This window comes from Centropristis striata, chromosome 6 (assembly GCF_030273125.1).
Source record: "Centropristis striata isolate RG_2023a ecotype Rhode Island chromosome 6, C.striata_1.0, whole genome shotgun sequence".
Classification (NCBI taxonomy): Eukaryota; Metazoa; Chordata; class Actinopteri; order Perciformes; family Serranidae; genus Centropristis; species Centropristis striata.
The window spans coordinates 17,343,324-17,361,336 of record NC_081522.1 but is presented as its reverse complement, the minus strand read 5'-3'; the positions used below and the strand labels follow the sequence as shown (position 1 = coordinate 17,361,336).

The window sequence follows — 18,013 nt, the reverse complement described above, 5'->3', positions numbered from 1 at the left end:
GTCTGGAACTGCCAGAGCGCAACAATTTATGATTACTCCAGCTGCACTTCTGTTACAATTGTCTTTAATTATTGATTCATAACAGTTTTATTGGGCTTATTAACAATATTTAGTACATTGGCATTAACTACAACATTGCCTTGTATTGATTCAGGGCAGTGTTCTCTACCTCTCTTTTTTTTTAACCTTCCTTTCGTAACATGCAAGTGCAGACAGAACAGGACAGTCATATTTACTATTTACATGTGACAGTCCATGCATATGCTTTCCCCCCATAGTGCAAACTGAAGTGAGAAAGTCTCCTCTAGCCAGTACGTCACCATGTCTCTATATCGACATACTGCACAGACATATGAATGATATCAATCTTCTCATCTAACTCTCAATGAAACACAGTGGTTTGCATGATTTTATCATGCTCATCATCTCAATCTGCTGAATCACATAGGCAAAAGTATTGAATCTGTTGAGTCGACATTCAAGTTCAAGCTCTCCATCATCATGAAGTTTCAATCGCTTTAGTTTAATTGTTCTAGTTTTGACTATTGTTACATACTTTTTTTTGTTTTGCCATTTTTTCAGCACATGCTATGTCCCAGTTAAACTGATAATTTTACAGTTCGCCTGTACAACAGTAGGTTGTACAACATTTAGGTTTTAGTAATAAAAAACTGGACCCTTGTCTCATCCTTGAACTCTGCGTCTGTGATGGATGACTGAGTCAAACCTGTCGTGCATCTTTCCAATGGGGCCCTGCATGGATACGCATTATTTACAGTTAATGCTTCAAAGGATTAGCCCTGTGCAGAAGAGATGAGCATGTTCCCACCCTCTAGCAGGTAGCAACAAAAGACAACTCCAAGCGCTGTCCAAGACTTTTCTATGGAGACACGTGTCTTATGTCGTACAAAAATGACATGCAAAGCGTGTTTGTGTTAAGGGAGGAGGTTCCAAGATCATTTTAAAACATATGTAATCCCCCTAGCTTTCTACTGGCAACCTTGTGTAACCTTAGCAGACAAGGATACAACTGTCTGCTGACAGATGTCCTTGTAAACATCATATTTCACCTGTTTGTTCAGGATCTGAAGCATGTCTCCTATGTTCGATACCACAAAACCTCAGTAGCAGTAGAATTTTCCATATTTAGATTATGTGTTGATTTATACTATGCATGGGAAAAATGTATTGAAATTATTATAAAGCATAAATTGCATCTCTTACCTAAGAAATGTCCCTAGCTGAACCAGCTAGTGACATGAAGTGCAAAAGTGGAGGGACTGACTGTGGGAGTGTCCTCTTAGTAAAGCAAACACCCATCTGTGCTCATCTTCACTTGTGCTTAAGATGCCCAGGGTTATTAAAGGGTCTGTCACTTTTTTAGACGACAGCTCACTTGAATGATTCCACTGCAGCTTTTATAACTTATAGAAAGAAACTAAAAAAATCTATACAAAAGATAAAAACTAACCAAAAATGGGTTGTATTCAAAGTTTCAGGGAATGTTGTGACCGTCAAAAAAATACAAATGTTCGTATCAGTCTTCCAGCAGTTTGCATTGTGTGGCAAACAGCCATGATCATCTTGTTTGGGGTTTTTATTCGTTACAATGAAGAATCCGATACACACTGGATAGAACACAGGAAAGCTAAAAATATATCGAGTGACATTGAGAACGACTTCTACTTCAGATATCCAAGTAAGTGACTTCATTTTGGTATTTTATCTAATATACTCTGTTTTTAGCTGTTTTATCCTTTTTGATCCTTTTTATAATTATAATGTTATGCTTAACCTTAACCTGTAGCACTTGAGATTTCCTTTAATGTAATGTGAATTATATATTTTTTTAAATTGTTATTATTTTTTTTATTACTCTCTTTTTTAAATGTCCAATAGCTCAATGATCAGTTTTATATCTGATTGTTTTAATCAAGCAATCTCTTTACTTTTACCTTTATATTATAAATTATATACCTATATCTTTACACATCTGCATTTTACATTTACATTTAGTAATTTAGCAGACGCTTTTATCCAAAGCGACTTACAGGAAGAGTAAAAGCAAACAATCAAGGTATAGTGCAATAAAAGCTATTTTACAAATATGATTTTATTAATATTTGTATGTAGCTCTGTTGACCTCTCAGATTATTCCTACATTGCTGACAGCCACAAATTAACATTTCCATGGGGGGTTTGAATCCCTTCAGGCTTTTCTTTCCAGTTTGACTGTTGCTGACAAGTCACACTTAACTTTTTTGAATAATATTTAAACAAAAACTAACGTTGGGATGTTTGTGCCAGTATACTGTTTGGGTGTGGTTGTATTTTACATTTCTGGGACAACCCACGGTGTCTGTGTCAGGCTATTGTTAAGAACATCTCAGATATGGTGTTCGATGTCAAGTGATGGATGTATGTGCTGACACTGTTTGTTGTCATGACACATAAAGGACCTCATCCTAAAGTCACGGAACCCTTCTTTTCCAACACTGCACACACCGACATCAGGACAGTCTGAAATGCCCGAAGCATTTACAGTTTGTTAGACTGTAAACAAACAAAAAAAACATCCCATCTGATCTTATGTAGAACCTGTGCTGTAAATTATCCTTTGCGACCTATAATGTTTCACAATGCAGTGGGAAGCTATTGTGACCCAAGGTGTGTCCGGCTTTAACGATGTTATGCTGTAAATGACACCGTCTGGGTTATGCTGGTATGTCCTGTACATACTGCTGGTTATAGCAGATATGAAGTGTTTCACAAAGACTAATTTCCAACAAAAGATCAAAGTCTATGGTATCACTTCTTTTTGTGTCTAGGTGTTTATTGGGGTTATTGTTATTATATTAAACTTAAGGATTTATTCTTAGCCGTGGAAAATGCAGCTTGACATAGAAATTCTCAGCACAATTATCGGTAACGCTTTATAATAAGGTCCTTAATAACCATTAATTAACAAGTAATAAGGCATTGTTCTCGCTTTAGATCCGGTAGTTGCAAAAAGCATAGTTAACTTATAGTTAACTTATAATAGATGAGCAATAAAGTATATTTTAATATCAATAAGCAAACAAAATAAGATTAATAAAGGCATGGCAAAGACATAATGGGTGGGTCATGGGTGTTTGTAATGTCATTATTAACACCTATATAAGCTTATAAACAGGCAATAATGTCAAAAAGCATCTTGTAAGGACTTACAAGGGCCTTATTACTTGTTAATTAATGGCTATTACAAGGACCTTAATATAAAGCGTTACCCAATTATCTAATGTTTATGTTTCTGAGGCTCTCAACCACATTTCATGGACTTTTTGTAGTCAGTTATAGAGGCACAGTATTTATTTTATATTGATCTTATAGAGGACACCTCAAAAAGAATAAGAAGATGATTAAAAACATTACTTACAGTGATGACTTATTATGCATTATCCTTTTTTCATTACTGTATTCGAATAATGCATTGCTTTTAATTTGATTTTGATGTGGAATTCCCTACCCTTTCTTCTACTATTGTTTCTTACGATCCTTCTCGTCTCTCCCTTCTTCTGTCTTTGCCCCAGGTTTCCAGGATGTCCATGTGATGATCTTTGTTGGCTTTGGCTTCCTGATGACATTTCTCAAGCGCTACAGCTTTGGTGCAGTGGGCTTTAACTTCCTCATTGCAGCCTTTGGTCTCCAATGGGCGCTGCTAATGCAAGGCTGGTTCCACTCCCTGGACTACACTGATGGAAAGATCAAAATTGGAGTTGAGAAGTAATGGTTTTGTTTTATTCTCAATGAATCAAAAGCATCCATTTTTCTCGTTCTGTTAAATGTTGATTAATATGTGGACCAAACGAGAGAAAACAGTCTGACTGTAGACGTGTGAAGGCTGGAAGCTAGACAGGAACTAGGATTAATCAGAAGAGGATACTAACTAGTTGCAGCCAAGTCACACTGTCAACACATATGAAAGAAAAACAGTAGGATAACTAGATAAGTGTATTATTTGCTTTAGTTAGCAGTGTCGTGATATGCCAGTATTAATGTCAAGTTTGATATTTAAAAAATGAATTATTCACATCATGTTAATAATCCTCATAATCTAGCACGTCTTAAATAATTTGTTTTTTTCCTCTCTGGCTTTGTATTTAAAACAAACAATAAACAAAAGTAAAGATGAAATTACCTTTTTTTTTAAAATATTGCAATAATCTTCTAGTGAAAATCAGATATTGTGACAGCAGTGCTAAAAATTCTTTAATTCTTCTTGAATGGTTGTACTTTTTAATTTGATTTACTGTTGTTAAATAGGTGCATCCGTGGCCACACTGTTGCTCATGATGTTGGAATCTTTTGTTATATATCTCTGAAATGATTGTGACAATGTGATTTATTCTTGACAGATAAAGTGTCTATCTCCTCAAAACTGTATTAATCAATTTCTTCCAAACATATCTCAATGAAAATTAAACCACAAATAACAGAGGATTGTGTCTGAAAACGTAATTTTTCCAACTTTATGGTCAACCATGTATGATTTTTGGCCTGTTCAGATTTATATCTGCTACATGTTGGCTTGTTTCCCTCCCCAGCCTGATCAATGCTGACTTCTGTGTGGCGGGCTGTTTAATAGCCTACGGGGCGGTGCTTGGTAAAGTCAGTGCAGTCCAGCTGCTGGTTATGACTCTGTTTGGGATCACTCTGTTTGCTGTGGAGGAATATATTATCCTGGACCTCATACATGTAAGTTGAAACAATAAAGCAGGAGAGATACTGTTATGCTTGCTTATGTTTTGCAATGTTTTCTACGAATGCTAATATTTCCTTTCCTGAAGGCCAGAGATGCTGGAGGCTCCATGGTGATCCACACATTTGGAGCTTATTATGGTCTTTCCATCTCGTGGATGCTCTATCGGCCAAACCTGGACCAGAGCAGCCGTCTGCAGGGCTCCGTCTACCACTCAGATGTCTTTGCCATGATTGGTGGGTTTGATTTAATTCAATACTAATTTTTATTTACTTTCAGAATACTTTACATTATACTAGAGGCACTGTAAAATCCGCTTGATTCTTAAAGTCCACCCTGGTTTCTGCGCAGGCACCCTCTTCCTGTGGATGTTCTGGCCCAGTTTCAACTCAGCCATCACAGACCATGGGGACGGGCAGCACAGAGCAGCCATCAACACCTACCTGGCTTTGGCCTCAACTGTGCTCACTACAGTTGCTGTCTCAAGCCTCTTCCAGAAGCATGGGAAACTTGACATGGTAAAGGAGCAGTGTTTGGGTTTTTTTGTCAGTCATGCACACTTAAAGTTAAATTATTATGTAATATATGATGGACATGATAACATGAGGTGTGTATATTTGTCTATGCTGAAATAGATCACCTTGTTGAGTTTTTTAACATGACATGCATGACTTGTGTTCCACCTGAACAAACTCAAACTTTATTTTTCCTTGACGTGATTAGATGCATTCTGTGCTTCTCTTGATATAGAAAGATCTACCTGATACACAAACTCTTGACTAACAGATGCATTTTTTCTGCACATGTTTTTTTCAGGTTCACATCCAGAACTCCACTCTTGCTGGAGGTGTTGCAGTGGGAACAGCCGCAGAGTTCATGCTGATGCCCTACGGGTCTCTGATCGTTGGCTTCTGCTGTGGTATCATCTCCACACTGGGATACATCTTCTTAACGGTACGGTGTTTATCTGGTTTACCGTGTTATATTAAAGTTAACTATCCCCTTTAGCACAGAAGTTGTTTTCCTTTATGTGTCACTCAATTATTTTACTGTTTTTACTGCCCTTAAGCCAGCTGTCAACTTAATGCTCAGTCAGATTGAGCTGTTGAAAGTTTTAAGTAAACTCAGCTAATCCTTACTGTCCCTCTCAGCCTTTTATGGAAAAGTACCTGAAGATCCAGGACACATGTGGAATCCATAACCTGCACGGCATGCCAGGAGTCATAGGTGGCATCGTGGGAGCAATCACTGCTGCAGCTGCATCAGAGTCTGTTTATGGCGCTGAGGGGTGAGTGGTCCTTACTGACACATACAATTCAGAGGTCATGGTAATAATATAAAAAATCTTTATTTTGTTTTATTTTTTAGTGTATGAATAAAGAATTACACAAACACAAAGTCAAATCATCGGTAATACAGAACCAACATAAGGGGGCGCTACTTTCTCATTGCACCATTAATCTTTAAAGTTTTTGATCAGGTTCCTCTTCATGACTTGTCCATTCCTTTATATGCAGTATATTTCCTCCAGCATTGTTTGAAATTGCTATTTTTAACCTTAAATGATGGGTTAGTTTTTCCATAGAGTAGATTTCCTCAACAAAGTCAAAACACTGTCTTGGCTGTAAGTGGTCACTTTTCATCCATTTCCTTGTTAGAGATCATGGTAAATTTAACTTTACAGGTGCATCTCAATAAATTAGAATATCATAGAAAAGTTTATAAACGTCAGTAATTCAAATCAAAAAGTGGAAATAACACATTGTATAGGTATGTAATTAAATGTATTTAATTTATTCTAAGTATAATGATTATGGCTTACATTTAATGAGACCAAAAATGTGAATATTACAAACATCGATTTTAAAAAGTATGTTTAATGTGGAAATGTTGGCCTCTGAAAAATATGTCCATCTATATGACTCAAATTTAGGTTGGGGCTATTTGACTTGAACTACTGGAAATGGACTTTTCCATGATATTCTAATGTATTGTGATGCACCTGTATTACTTGAATGGAGAGAAGGTTATCAACTACTAAAAAAAATGTGTATTCTTGTGACCAAAATCTGTTTTTTGTATTAAAGGCTCATTAACACCTTCGACTTTGAGGGTGAGTTCAAAGACGTGCGGCCGACACTGCAGGGTGGTTACCAGGCTGCAGGCCTCTGTGTGGCTATCTGCTTCGGTGTGGGCGGAGGCATCATTGTTGGTAAGAAGTAACTGCTGCATCCACCCTTAAGTTTGACCCTATAACTGATAATATACAGTATGCAAATGCCTGTGACATTACTGTGTTTGATGATGAACTGCATGTGTTATTATTATGACTGCATTCTTCTCAGGTTGTATTTTAAGATTGCCTATCTGGGGAGATCCTGCAGATGACAATTGTTTTGATGATGAGCCCTACTGGGAGGTGAGAGATGGTGCTTTACAATCATAAAGAGGTTTTAAAATCATAATTCAGTCAGTAGTTATACCACAGACATTGTGAAGTTGCCTGGATTGAATAACAGATATCATATATGTAAAATATTTTGTTTGAGTTTTGTTTCTCAAATGCAGTCCTGAATGTGAAAATGTCTACATAACACATTTTTGATCTAATGTTTGTATGAATATGAAAAATACTTTGATTTACAGGCTTTTAGTTTGTTTTATTGTGTTGAATGGAAACATTTTACTGTTTGGTGTTCTTACCCTGTTTTTCCACTCTCTCTGTGAGTTTCTGAATGGGCTACCATCATTCTATCACCTGTGTTTACAAAGAAATGGTTCATAAGTTTTCCATGTTATGACTCTGGAAAAGTTTACATAGCATCATGTTTTCAGTTGCTGGTTGATCATGTGGTTATTTATACCCCCCATGTTGTTCACAGCTTCCTGATGATGAAGAAGCCATCCCACCCATGCTTCATTACAACAACCACATGCACAATAAAGATGTGTAAGTGTATCTTTTAGTTTATCTGACAACACTGTTCTGGTCATGGATTCATGCTATCCTAACACCAAACAGACCATGCAGGTAGTGCCTCTGTTGTTGTGCAATGTGTTGCTTTCAGTGTCCTCTTGGTGGCAGCAAATCCAAATTAGTGGCACATACATGTGAAGCATTGTGATTCCTGCTCTTTGTTGGGGAATATCTCTGCATTGTGTTAATATGGAGTGAACACACAGTCAGGATATACATATTTATTCATATTCATATATGCAGTATACCTGTTTCTCAGTGTGGGATAGATTACGTAATGCTGACCCAGACCTTTTGCTCTGCGCTTCCATGTGAAGCTCACTTGTGCTGTTTGTTGATAGGGGTTTTTCACAGCACAGCTCCGCATGTGCAGCTCTTCAAAGTGACCTTGGAGTCATGTTTACTGTGGAAATGAAAATGATACTATTAGAAAATCTTAACTGTCAGTGTAATCTACCCCGCAGAGTGATATATGGAGTTCACAGAAGCATCTACAGGCCAAATCTCAGGCCACAGTAGAAAAGACATTAATCAAAATCTTGACACCACACACTGTGAGCTACAACTTTTCTGTCAAGTTTCACAAATTATAATGATGCTCTTTGTTTGTGCTCTGTTGTTTTTTCAGAGCCGAGTCAAATTTTTCCGTGGAGCAGACCTGACGCGAGGCCTTGTCTTTATCACACACAGCCCATTTGTTTTTACGATATTCTGCTGGAAAGAAATATTCATCTGATTATTGTTCTCCAATCGAAACCACTTGTATTTTAAACAGTGAATATAGGTCTGTTAACAGGCTGTTTGACCCGGAATTGAGGCTTAAAATCTATATTTTTTATTTGTTTGTTTGAAGTGAAGTCATTTGTCATTTGGATAAGATATGTTTTCCTGGATATCTATTTTCAGATAAATTAATTTCATTAAATTTAAACACTGTTTTTAAATATTTAATAAATAAGTGACATTATCTTGGTGCTGGTGGACTGCAGAATGTGTCTCTTGGCTCAGGCTGAACTATATTACCCTGAGAACATAATTATTGTTCCTTTAAGTTGTTGTGAGAGAAATAGTTAAATGTTTTGTATTAGGTTTGCTTCAGACCCACTTGAGTTGCATTTTGCACTGGATTTTCCTTCACAACTTTCACATCTTTGTTTTCAATTTTACTTAGATGCATTAAAAACAGAACTCGAATATTTTTTGTGTGTCTTCATGGAGGAGTTTTACACTGATATGTAATGACAGTGATGTATCATGTTATTAAATTATGCTGTAACGTGACGGATGTTCAGTTACACTCTACATAAAACTCACCTTCACTTAGCATTTATGAGCATTATATAAATAGACAATAATTGGCTTACAAAAAACACTTTATTGTATTTTTATTTATTTGTTTTCATAAGGTAAAATTTTACATTCCAGAAAAAAATCGAAATTCTCGTAATCGTATTTCGTAATTTTGGAGAAGCGTTTTAAAAATGATGTGAATGATCCCCTGGCTTTCAGGGGATAAAACCAACGGTCTGTTAATCTTTAGGAATCAGGACTGATGAATCTAACAATGGCATAGCCTTCAGTGAAAAATGTTTAAATCAGACATTAAATTGAAAAATCAAATTGTGGCACCCATAGGTTTTTACACCAGCCTCTACCTATGGGAGCCCACAGGAAGGGCTACTAAGAATTACATTAATTATCACTGATATATACCCACAACTACTAACATCATTGTGTATTATAAACCATGTGTTTAATGTTTATGGACTGCTTATAAATGCTAAATAGGAGTGTTAAAGTAAAGTGTTATTGGTTTAGAAATGTATGATTTTATCAAAGGCAGATGTTTGTACATTTAGATGTTGCACACTGTAGAATATCTATGTCATGTAGTTTTGAAAATTAAAAAGTTTGCTAATGGTAATGTAATTTTTAAAAATGATTAAAGAATTATTTAACATAATTGTAATAACATGTTGTGCCAACTTTATTTGAACTCAAGAAATTAATTTTAGTTGGGTTTTTTTTTGTAAATTTATACCTTTAAATCACATCAATTATGTAGAAAATAATGGCCAAAAAGTCAAGATTTACCAACAAAAAGAAGAGGAAATAAGTTGTTTCCCTCATTGAAGAGCCCTCAGTGTCCCCTCTGTATTGGAGTCAGCCCGGGGGCAAAGGTCACACCCTTATTGCTCTCTCGGGACACTGTGGTGACCAAAAACAAACTAGAGACCAGTCTCATCATCGTGGCCTCGGGTCAGAGGGTAGCAAAAGGGCAAGGTCACTGGCAGGGCTGCACACATATGCTGGAGTCTATCATTTTAAATTGATTGATAGAGAGGATTCCTGTGGATTAATACATTGAATATTGGTGCTATTTGTGCATATAGTTGGGTAAAAATGTAGAGGAGAAGCTTGTAAATAAATACACCATGTTTTCTAATGAATGTTGCTATGTTATGCAGTTTATTTCTGCATCTGATAAAAAGTCCGTCTGCCATAGTTTTGCAATGACAGCTGTAATTTCCACGTGCTCTGTCTTCCGTCCACCTGACCGCGGCGTTTCACTGACCGAAGGCAGGGAGCAGCTCGTGGTGGTGGGAGTGCGGACGATTCCCACACATGAGTAGCAGCGAGGAATCCATTGCGTCGTCCAGTCTCCTCGCTAACAAAGGCAGGCTTAGTGCTGTTTTCTTTTGTCATCAGTAACGTGTTTGAGTAAAGGAGGTAATGGTGCCACAAGTGCTCCAATTAAACGAGATGCAGCCCTGCTGGGAAGAAAGGCTCCCCCCTATTGCCCCCGATACCCCCCAAATACGTCCACACACATATACACACAAGCCGGGCCTCTTCTCATCCAACCCCCATGCAGTTCCCGCCCCAACTCTGCTCATGTTTATTCATCAGCCACTTACAGGGCAAATGCAGAGGCCTGTTAAAACTAAATCAGACGTATGTATAAATGATACCAGGCCTTCCTCTCTGAGGTTGAGGGAGCCAAGCCTTTTGAAGCATGACAGTCATGTTTGACGTTTGGCCTCTTTTGGATGGACACTGACCACAGATGTGACTTCCACAGGGGGAAAACACAAACTGTACAGGGATAGCAGGGGAGCAGAGGAGGGGGGCCCGAGAGGCCACAGAGAAGGTGAGATGGAAAAACTTGAGGAGGCAAGGGGGCATGAAAAGAGGGAGGGACAGACAGAGAATGAGGCCTCACTTTCATTGCTGATGACTGACTGCCTGCCATCCGGGCTCAATCATGATCTTTGATTGACAGGTCGGAGGGAAGGAGAGGGTGGGAAAGAGGGTGCAGGACGAGAGCTTAGAATGGGAGCTGCACAAAACATACTCCCATACAGGGGGCCGTGGGGACGCTCATTAATGATAAAGAACATACCAGGAAAAGCATGTTTTCTCTGCATGCCAGCGATGTTGTTTGTAGGTTGAGATTAGTTTGTAATCTTCTATACGTGGTGATGTAAAATGTACAGAGCATTAAATACAACGTGGGAGGTCGTGTTAGAGCACCTGGCTGTGGCTATTTGGCTTTTGTTTTCCAATTTTTCACCATTATTCTAAGAAAACGATGTAATATGTCTAATGGCGATTATGTCGCCAGCGTATTCACCTCATTGTTTTACAGTTTGCACATAAGTGTCAGTCACTCTGCAGTAAAACTCCCCTGAATTCAGTTTACAGTTACGAGGATCTACAGCGGTTAGAGAAGTATTCAGGGATCCATGTTCACTCCCTTATAAAGAGGGCAGTAAAAGCCCCTATTGAAAGAAACCACAAGTCCATAGAACTGGTCATAAACTATTCAAGCCCTTACGCTTTTCTCTCTATACCTAATCTGCTCACGTTTTGTGCAGCTTCTGTATCCCTTAAAGGTTACTTCTCAGCAGGTGCATCTGACTTCCAAAACCTCTCTGACCATTTAGATCTGGACTGTCTTTTTAACACCCAGTACTGGAACTTATTGTGTGCCATAATTTCCCAGCATCAGTCAGAACCAAGTCCCTTTATTGAAGTTGATGAGTTGTTAATGAGTGATTTCCCTTCTTAACTTCTTCACTTAAATAGTTGTTTAAGACACAAATACGTAAAAATGTTCGATGATGTCACAAATAAAATAAAAGATAAGAGAAATGATATATATATATATATATATATATATATATATAATAGATAAGATATTATAGTTACTACTTTACAAAGAACAAGCATGAAGCTGTTTACTCATAAGTTATTAGTAGCATTTTTGTCATCATTGTGCTATTCATACTTTTAGAGAAGTAAATGCTCTGAATACTTCTTCCAACACTCCGCCCACTGGAGGGGACTCAGCCCTGAAGTTGGGAAGCACTGGACAAACTTTTTTCCATGTTTTCTGTTTAAATAACTGATAGGGGGCAACATTTTAAAAAATGAGTCCAGGTTTGTGCAATTGTGCACCGTCAATATACGTCCCCAAAGAATGCTCGTTTTTTTTCACTGACAGACTCAGAGCGTCTGAAAACATAAGGGAAAGGACTTTGCAGATTTCTCTGCCTTTTGCCTGATCTGGTGTGTTGTTTTGCTCAAGGAGAAGTTTCATTAGGGAGACATGGTTAGACACAACACCAAACAGATTGAAACAATCAAAAGGTCAAGAGAGCATTTTATTTTTTTGTACCGTCTGTTCCATAATGTTGTAAAGCATTTACACAATAATCTTAGCCTGTCAGTGGCAAAAACAAGCACTTTAAGTTTTGATTGCAAAATTGTAGTCCCCATTTGTCATTTAGATGCAAAAACCTAGGAAACAAGATGCGGGTTGAAAAATACCAAAGTTTCCCTTTAACTGTATGCCTCTATAAGGTAGTTTAAATCAGCTCCACCTTGACCAACAACTCCAACAAAATGCTGTTTACAAACCAATGCACTGATATAATCTCAGTCACAGAAGCCTTTTTTCTGCAGAACCTGTGCAGCTGATGATACATCGGCACTGACACTTAGTTTGGCTTTGAATGCAGGACTTTACTCATAATGCAGTATTGTTATATTGTTATACTGGTACATTTACTTGAGTAAATGATTTGAGTTTTTCTTCCACCACTGCCCATCAGTTTTTTCCCTTTCTGTTTGCAACCTGCTGATGAACCTCCCAGCTCCGGCCTCCCCAGGTATCCCCAGGCCTCCCCACGCCACTAACTGTCCACAGAGGCTGCTTAAGTGTCCCTATCGGACCACAGTGGAGAGGAACAGCAGATTAACCATGATCCTATCCGCTCACCGCTAGCCCCTTCATACGCTCCGTTACACCAGCATTTAAAAGGAGGAGGGGACGCCATTCAGGCCCCTGATATGAATCCCAGACGAAGGGACAAGAACAGAGCTTTCACCCCTGTTTCACAGAAAAGACCCCTTTCTGGCACCCTCTAATTCTGGTTGCTACGGGCTCCTGGGTTCAATGGTGGACTCCTGTTGTGAGGGGACAAAGCCTCTCAGTCATCCGGCGATGGTTGCTAGGGGAGGCAGAATGTATGGGGAGGGACGGGCTGCCGTTGTCCCAGACGAAATGTCTCTCTTAAGGCGGCCGAGATCTGGTGATTGACAGGTGGCTACACGCTCCACTGCAGATCACCCGGGAGGTCTGGGGGGCCTTATATCTGTGACCGTGTGTGCATTTATGTGTGTGTGTATGGCAGGTTATGTTAGCTGGCAGAGTGAACAGGGGGGTTTGGGGCATATCGTATCATAGGTCTCTGCTGATATGAAAGTGGCACCGTTTATTACCTGTAGAGGGAGCTGCTTCTGCTTTAAATAGATGTTTAATCACCCTGTAGCACTCTACTGTGCTGATGTCTTTTCCTGTGAGCCAAAATTCTAAGTAAAAATCATGCTTCTTAAGGCATTCTCCAGTCCAAAATATGTTTTTGTAATTGTTTCTTTGATTGTGTGTTTAAACTTCACTATGCAGAATGATTTTCTGTGCATTTACATTAAGCTGCTGAGGGAAAGTCTCTCTGTGCTCACATGAAGTCTGAGTTCAAGACGTTTATGTATGAGCAGGATTTGTGACATCACAACTAGTTTAAATGCCAAACATGGTGCAATATGCAACTTACACTAGTGTGATGAGGAAACTTAAATGAGTTTGCCAGGCAGAATTTTTTTTTTTTTTTTTTTTACAAGATCATTTTTTTTGTTTCAGACAAATACCTTTGAAAAGAACATTTAATATAAGTAATTTGTGTTAAGTAAAAAGTGTTACCAGCAAAATGTAATAAAATATCAAAAGTCAAAGTTCTTTTGCAAAAAAAAGAGTTTCATATGACATTATTTGATTCTTAATACTGATGCGTCATTGTGTGGTCACTGGTGGAGATATGGAGTTTAGTAGTTTAGTCCAGTGGTTTTCAACACAGCAGCTGGGGCCCCCAAAGGTTGTGATGTGATTAATGTGTTTGAAAAGAAGAAAAAAAATATGTTTTGCCTCACAAATTTTTATTCATGTCTTGACTTTTCTCTATCTTTGTATTTTGTAAGAGAACAAAAAGATAGGTTTGTCTATTTTGCCTCCAAACTGTTAAAACTTAAATGTGTCACCTTAGGAGTTTAGAGTGAAACATATGCTTTGGTAAAACTGATAACAAACAAAACTCTGAAATATATCGAAACTCAGTGTTCCTCCAAATGCTTACATTCATGTAAAATATTTTCTAAACAAAGTAGTGAATTACAGGCTATGTTGGACATTATGAAAATTTAAATGAATATTGTAATATTTAGATAGAAACTGAAAAGTTAATTTAAAAAAACCAAAACCAAAATAAAAGAAAGCTATCAATGAAAATAGTTACAGAGCCTAGTAATATGCTGTGCATGGTAAGTGTAAGTCCATACATGTGTATGTTGTCTTGTATTGTATATTCTGTATATACACACAATACACACAGTCAAATTTGTACATGTATACAGGTAAGTTTGTTATATCAAGGTAAGTATACTAAAGATATAATAGTAAGATATTGGATAATAAGAATAAGAATAAAAACAAAAATTCACAGTTGTGAACAGAAAATAAACCTTATTGAATGAACTAACAGAGGTGTACATTTTGTCGTTTGAGAGCTTCACTGTTTAAGAAAAAGATAAAATCTTTTGTGTACGTGAGACAGAGAGATCACATTTTAAATTTCAGGGGTAAATTAAGTCTGTGGGTTTGTGTTTATCTGCACCAAAAAGGATTAGTGATATTCAGATTTGAGTCTCTCCCCAGCCTGGGAACCATTTCCCCGCCGGTCTTTAGACACCAGCGGTCCCCGTTTCCCCCTCCAGGGCCACGGAGGTGAGTGGGAACAGACAGGGTAGGACGTGGGGATCTAAAGGGGTTCACACACGACACCGTCTCCCCTCAGATAGACGTCTGGGACTGTCTGGGTTCTGCACTCCCAGACAGGGAGCCCTTCCAGCCGTCAGATGCTGCCCACGCCCATCCCCATCCCCCTTCCCCTTGACCTTGACTCTCTGTCACCGTGGCCCTCCAGACAGTCTGGGGTCAAAGGCTAACACAGCAGCCACACATCAGACACGGTTCAAGTCCCCTGTGTCTATATGAATGCTGAATGGTAAATCACCCTAAAAATCAGCCTGTTGGAATGTGGCTTTGAATTCCTGCAGAGATGGACCCAAAGACCTCAGGGAGACCGTTATAAATTATTGTGACAATATATGGAAACCAGGAAATCAAATGTTTACATTGTATTGCATTAATTGCTTCCCTTTGTCTAACCCTGCAGGAATATGGATTTGAACTAAAATAAATTTAAATTCCAAATGAATATTTTTTTAAAGTTGAGCAGTTGCTCAAAATGCACATCTCGTTGTTTTTTTTGTTTTTTTATCATGAAGAGAATCAGCTTCCAGCCGCTATAAGTACCATTTCCTGCTACACATTTTACCTTTCACCTTTGACTGCTGACTCACATCATCTTCAGCCAATCACAGCCGAGCTCATGCCGTCAGCTTATGTCATGACAGATTTGTGAGAGAAGGGAACGGCTGCATCCTCACGTGGCTTTTTGAAAAATGCCACCCTGCACAGTGTGTAGCTCTGATGAGACATGTGAGCATGCGCACAGAGCTGATTGTGCCTCAATATGGGCTCATCTCTCTTTCTCCCACATACTGTCACTCTCATTATTCCCTCCTTCTTTCTTTTTGACCCAGCAGACATGCGGTTCTGTTTTTGTTTTCAAAACAAATATCCTTATTGTCTCATTGAGATCCCCCATCATTCTCCTTCAGCTCACATGTAAATTTGTGAAACAGCTAATTTCTTTAGGAAACATTTTACATTCTAACAAGACAATCTGTGTCGTGTTTCCGATGACAGTCTGGATGGAAACCACAGTCGCAACAGAGGGTTTATCTCACATTGAATGGGTCCCCGCATACAGGGACAGTGAGGTGCAAAGCATGGTGACAAAAAACACATAAAGAATCAGACACACTTAAAGCTTACTCTCCTCACTTACACACTCAGGATGGATATTCGGTTAGTTTAATTCTGGACACAAGTAAAGAAAAGCTTTTTGTAGTTTAGACACCAAGTTTCTTTGTCTTTGCAGCAACAAACCCTCTTTAGTTTCTTCATAAAGCCCCAACCTGCATCAACTGATTACACCTGCCTCTTAACCCCTCATCTTAAGAGCTGCATAAAAGGCTACTGTGCCAGATTTGGGGGTGTAGATGGCATTTTGAATGTAAATTAGTAATGAGTGAAATAGATATAAAGGCAGAGCACAAAGTAGTTTACTTTAATTCTAGCACAAATTAGGGGACCTTTTTCATCGAGTTAAATGACTTGCCATATAGGCTATTTTAATGTAAAATTTTCATTGTCATTGTCTTAAATTGTGACTACATGTTCACTTAAGGCTACATCTGATGTACGTTTTCGCTTTAATGTCTCCGAGAAACCAATGCACAAAAAAATCCTAATTAAAAACGCAATTTCGTTTTTAAAATTCTCATAACGGTTCTAACAAAAAATAAAGGCCTGAAAGCTGCATGCTGCTCGTTTTCTGTGGGGAAAAATTGGAAAAGATATCTCACACACATACACGACCTGTCAAACATTTTTTAAAAAAGCAACTGTGGTGGTGTTGGCATTATGTCTTATAATCATAAACAACCCAATTGTAGCCCAACTTCACCGCATGGCGAGCAGTTAAAATTAAAAATTCATCAAATTATACTAACACGTATCTCTTTATTTTACATCCATGCTATCACCGACTATTTAAAACCCCCACCAGACAATCATGCATGTGCCATGTGGCCTATAACAGCGGACTGGTGCGGGCTGGCTCTCAGAGGAACTACAGTACATTACACTATGTCCATTAACTGTGTTACAGGCCGAGAATGAGCTGCAACAAGAGCCTGCGCGGGCTGCTCTGATGCTGTTGCGCACCAATCAAGGGACGCACTCTGGCTGTAAACACTGATGGAAAGTCGTAAATGAAAAGGTGTGAATTAGCATGCACCAAAAACAAGCACGTGCAAGAACGAAAAAACAACAACAACCTCAGATTAAGTCACACACCCCTTTTTAAATTAAACAGAAATCGATTTTATTATTAAAACATACATTTCTAAAAAATAAAAATAAAATTATTAATTTCCTAAAATTAAAAACTAGCTACAGCTACAGCTTTTTGGAGGAAAATCATAGAAGTACACTCATTACGTTCATTAAAATCTGTTTCATACAGACTACACCCAAAACCAGTGGATCACTTAGATTTTGTAGGATTAAAGGATGTTTTAAAGACCCTGTTTCACTACAATAAAATATAGGATTTTTGGTGATTTTATGTGAGGTTTAATTCTGAGATCATGGTGTGTAGTCTTTAATTTTGAGAAGAGTTTGTTGGTAAATGAGTGTGTTCGTCTGTTCCAGGATCAGTTTCTACTTGGCGCTGTCCTTTCAGCACTACAGGTGCTATAACCTGCTTATTGTTCACTTCCGTTGACAGAGCTACATAAATAACTTATTACAGTGAGACATTAGCTAAACGTAGAACTGTATTTGTCCTCATATTTCTTTATCTAATTTGTGTTTGATTGTTACTTTCACATTCAATTTCATTCGACAACAAAACATTCAACTGGATCCTCTCAAAAATATTCTTTTACATATTTCCATTTTTTAAACTATTTGAGAAATTCAACGTCGTTTGGATTAAGCATCAGCTCCTTAGGGGAGGAACCAATTGATTATAAAGAGACCCAGA

General features: G+C 38.1%; 1 protein-coding gene across 3 annotated transcripts; it reads left to right on the top strand.

The window, feature by feature from the left end:
* The first annotated feature begins 1,476 nt into the window (after positions 1-1,476).
* rhcgb (Rh family, C glycoprotein b) lies at positions 1,477-13,151 on the top strand. Of its 3 annotated transcripts, none has more exons than XM_059335634.1 (11): positions 1,477-1,699; positions 3,573-3,765; positions 4,587-4,737; positions 4,830-4,977; positions 5,093-5,259; positions 5,558-5,695; positions 5,893-6,029; positions 6,829-6,953; positions 7,087-7,160; positions 7,624-7,691; positions 12,962-13,151. In XM_059335634.1, exons 1-11 carry the CDS (start codon positions 1,477-1,479, stop codon positions 13,149-13,151), a joined length of 1,614 nt encoding a protein of 537 aa, XP_059191617.1. The 3 variants fall into 3 exon arrangements, with proteins under 3 accessions (XP_059191617.1, XP_059191619.1, XP_059191618.1); XM_059335636.1 differs by having other exon boundaries at positions 7,624-7,676; positions 13,048-13,072; XM_059335635.1 differs by lacking the exon at positions 12,962-13,151 and adding an exon at positions 8,347-9,635.
* Positions 13,152-18,013: the final 4,862 nt, after the last annotated feature.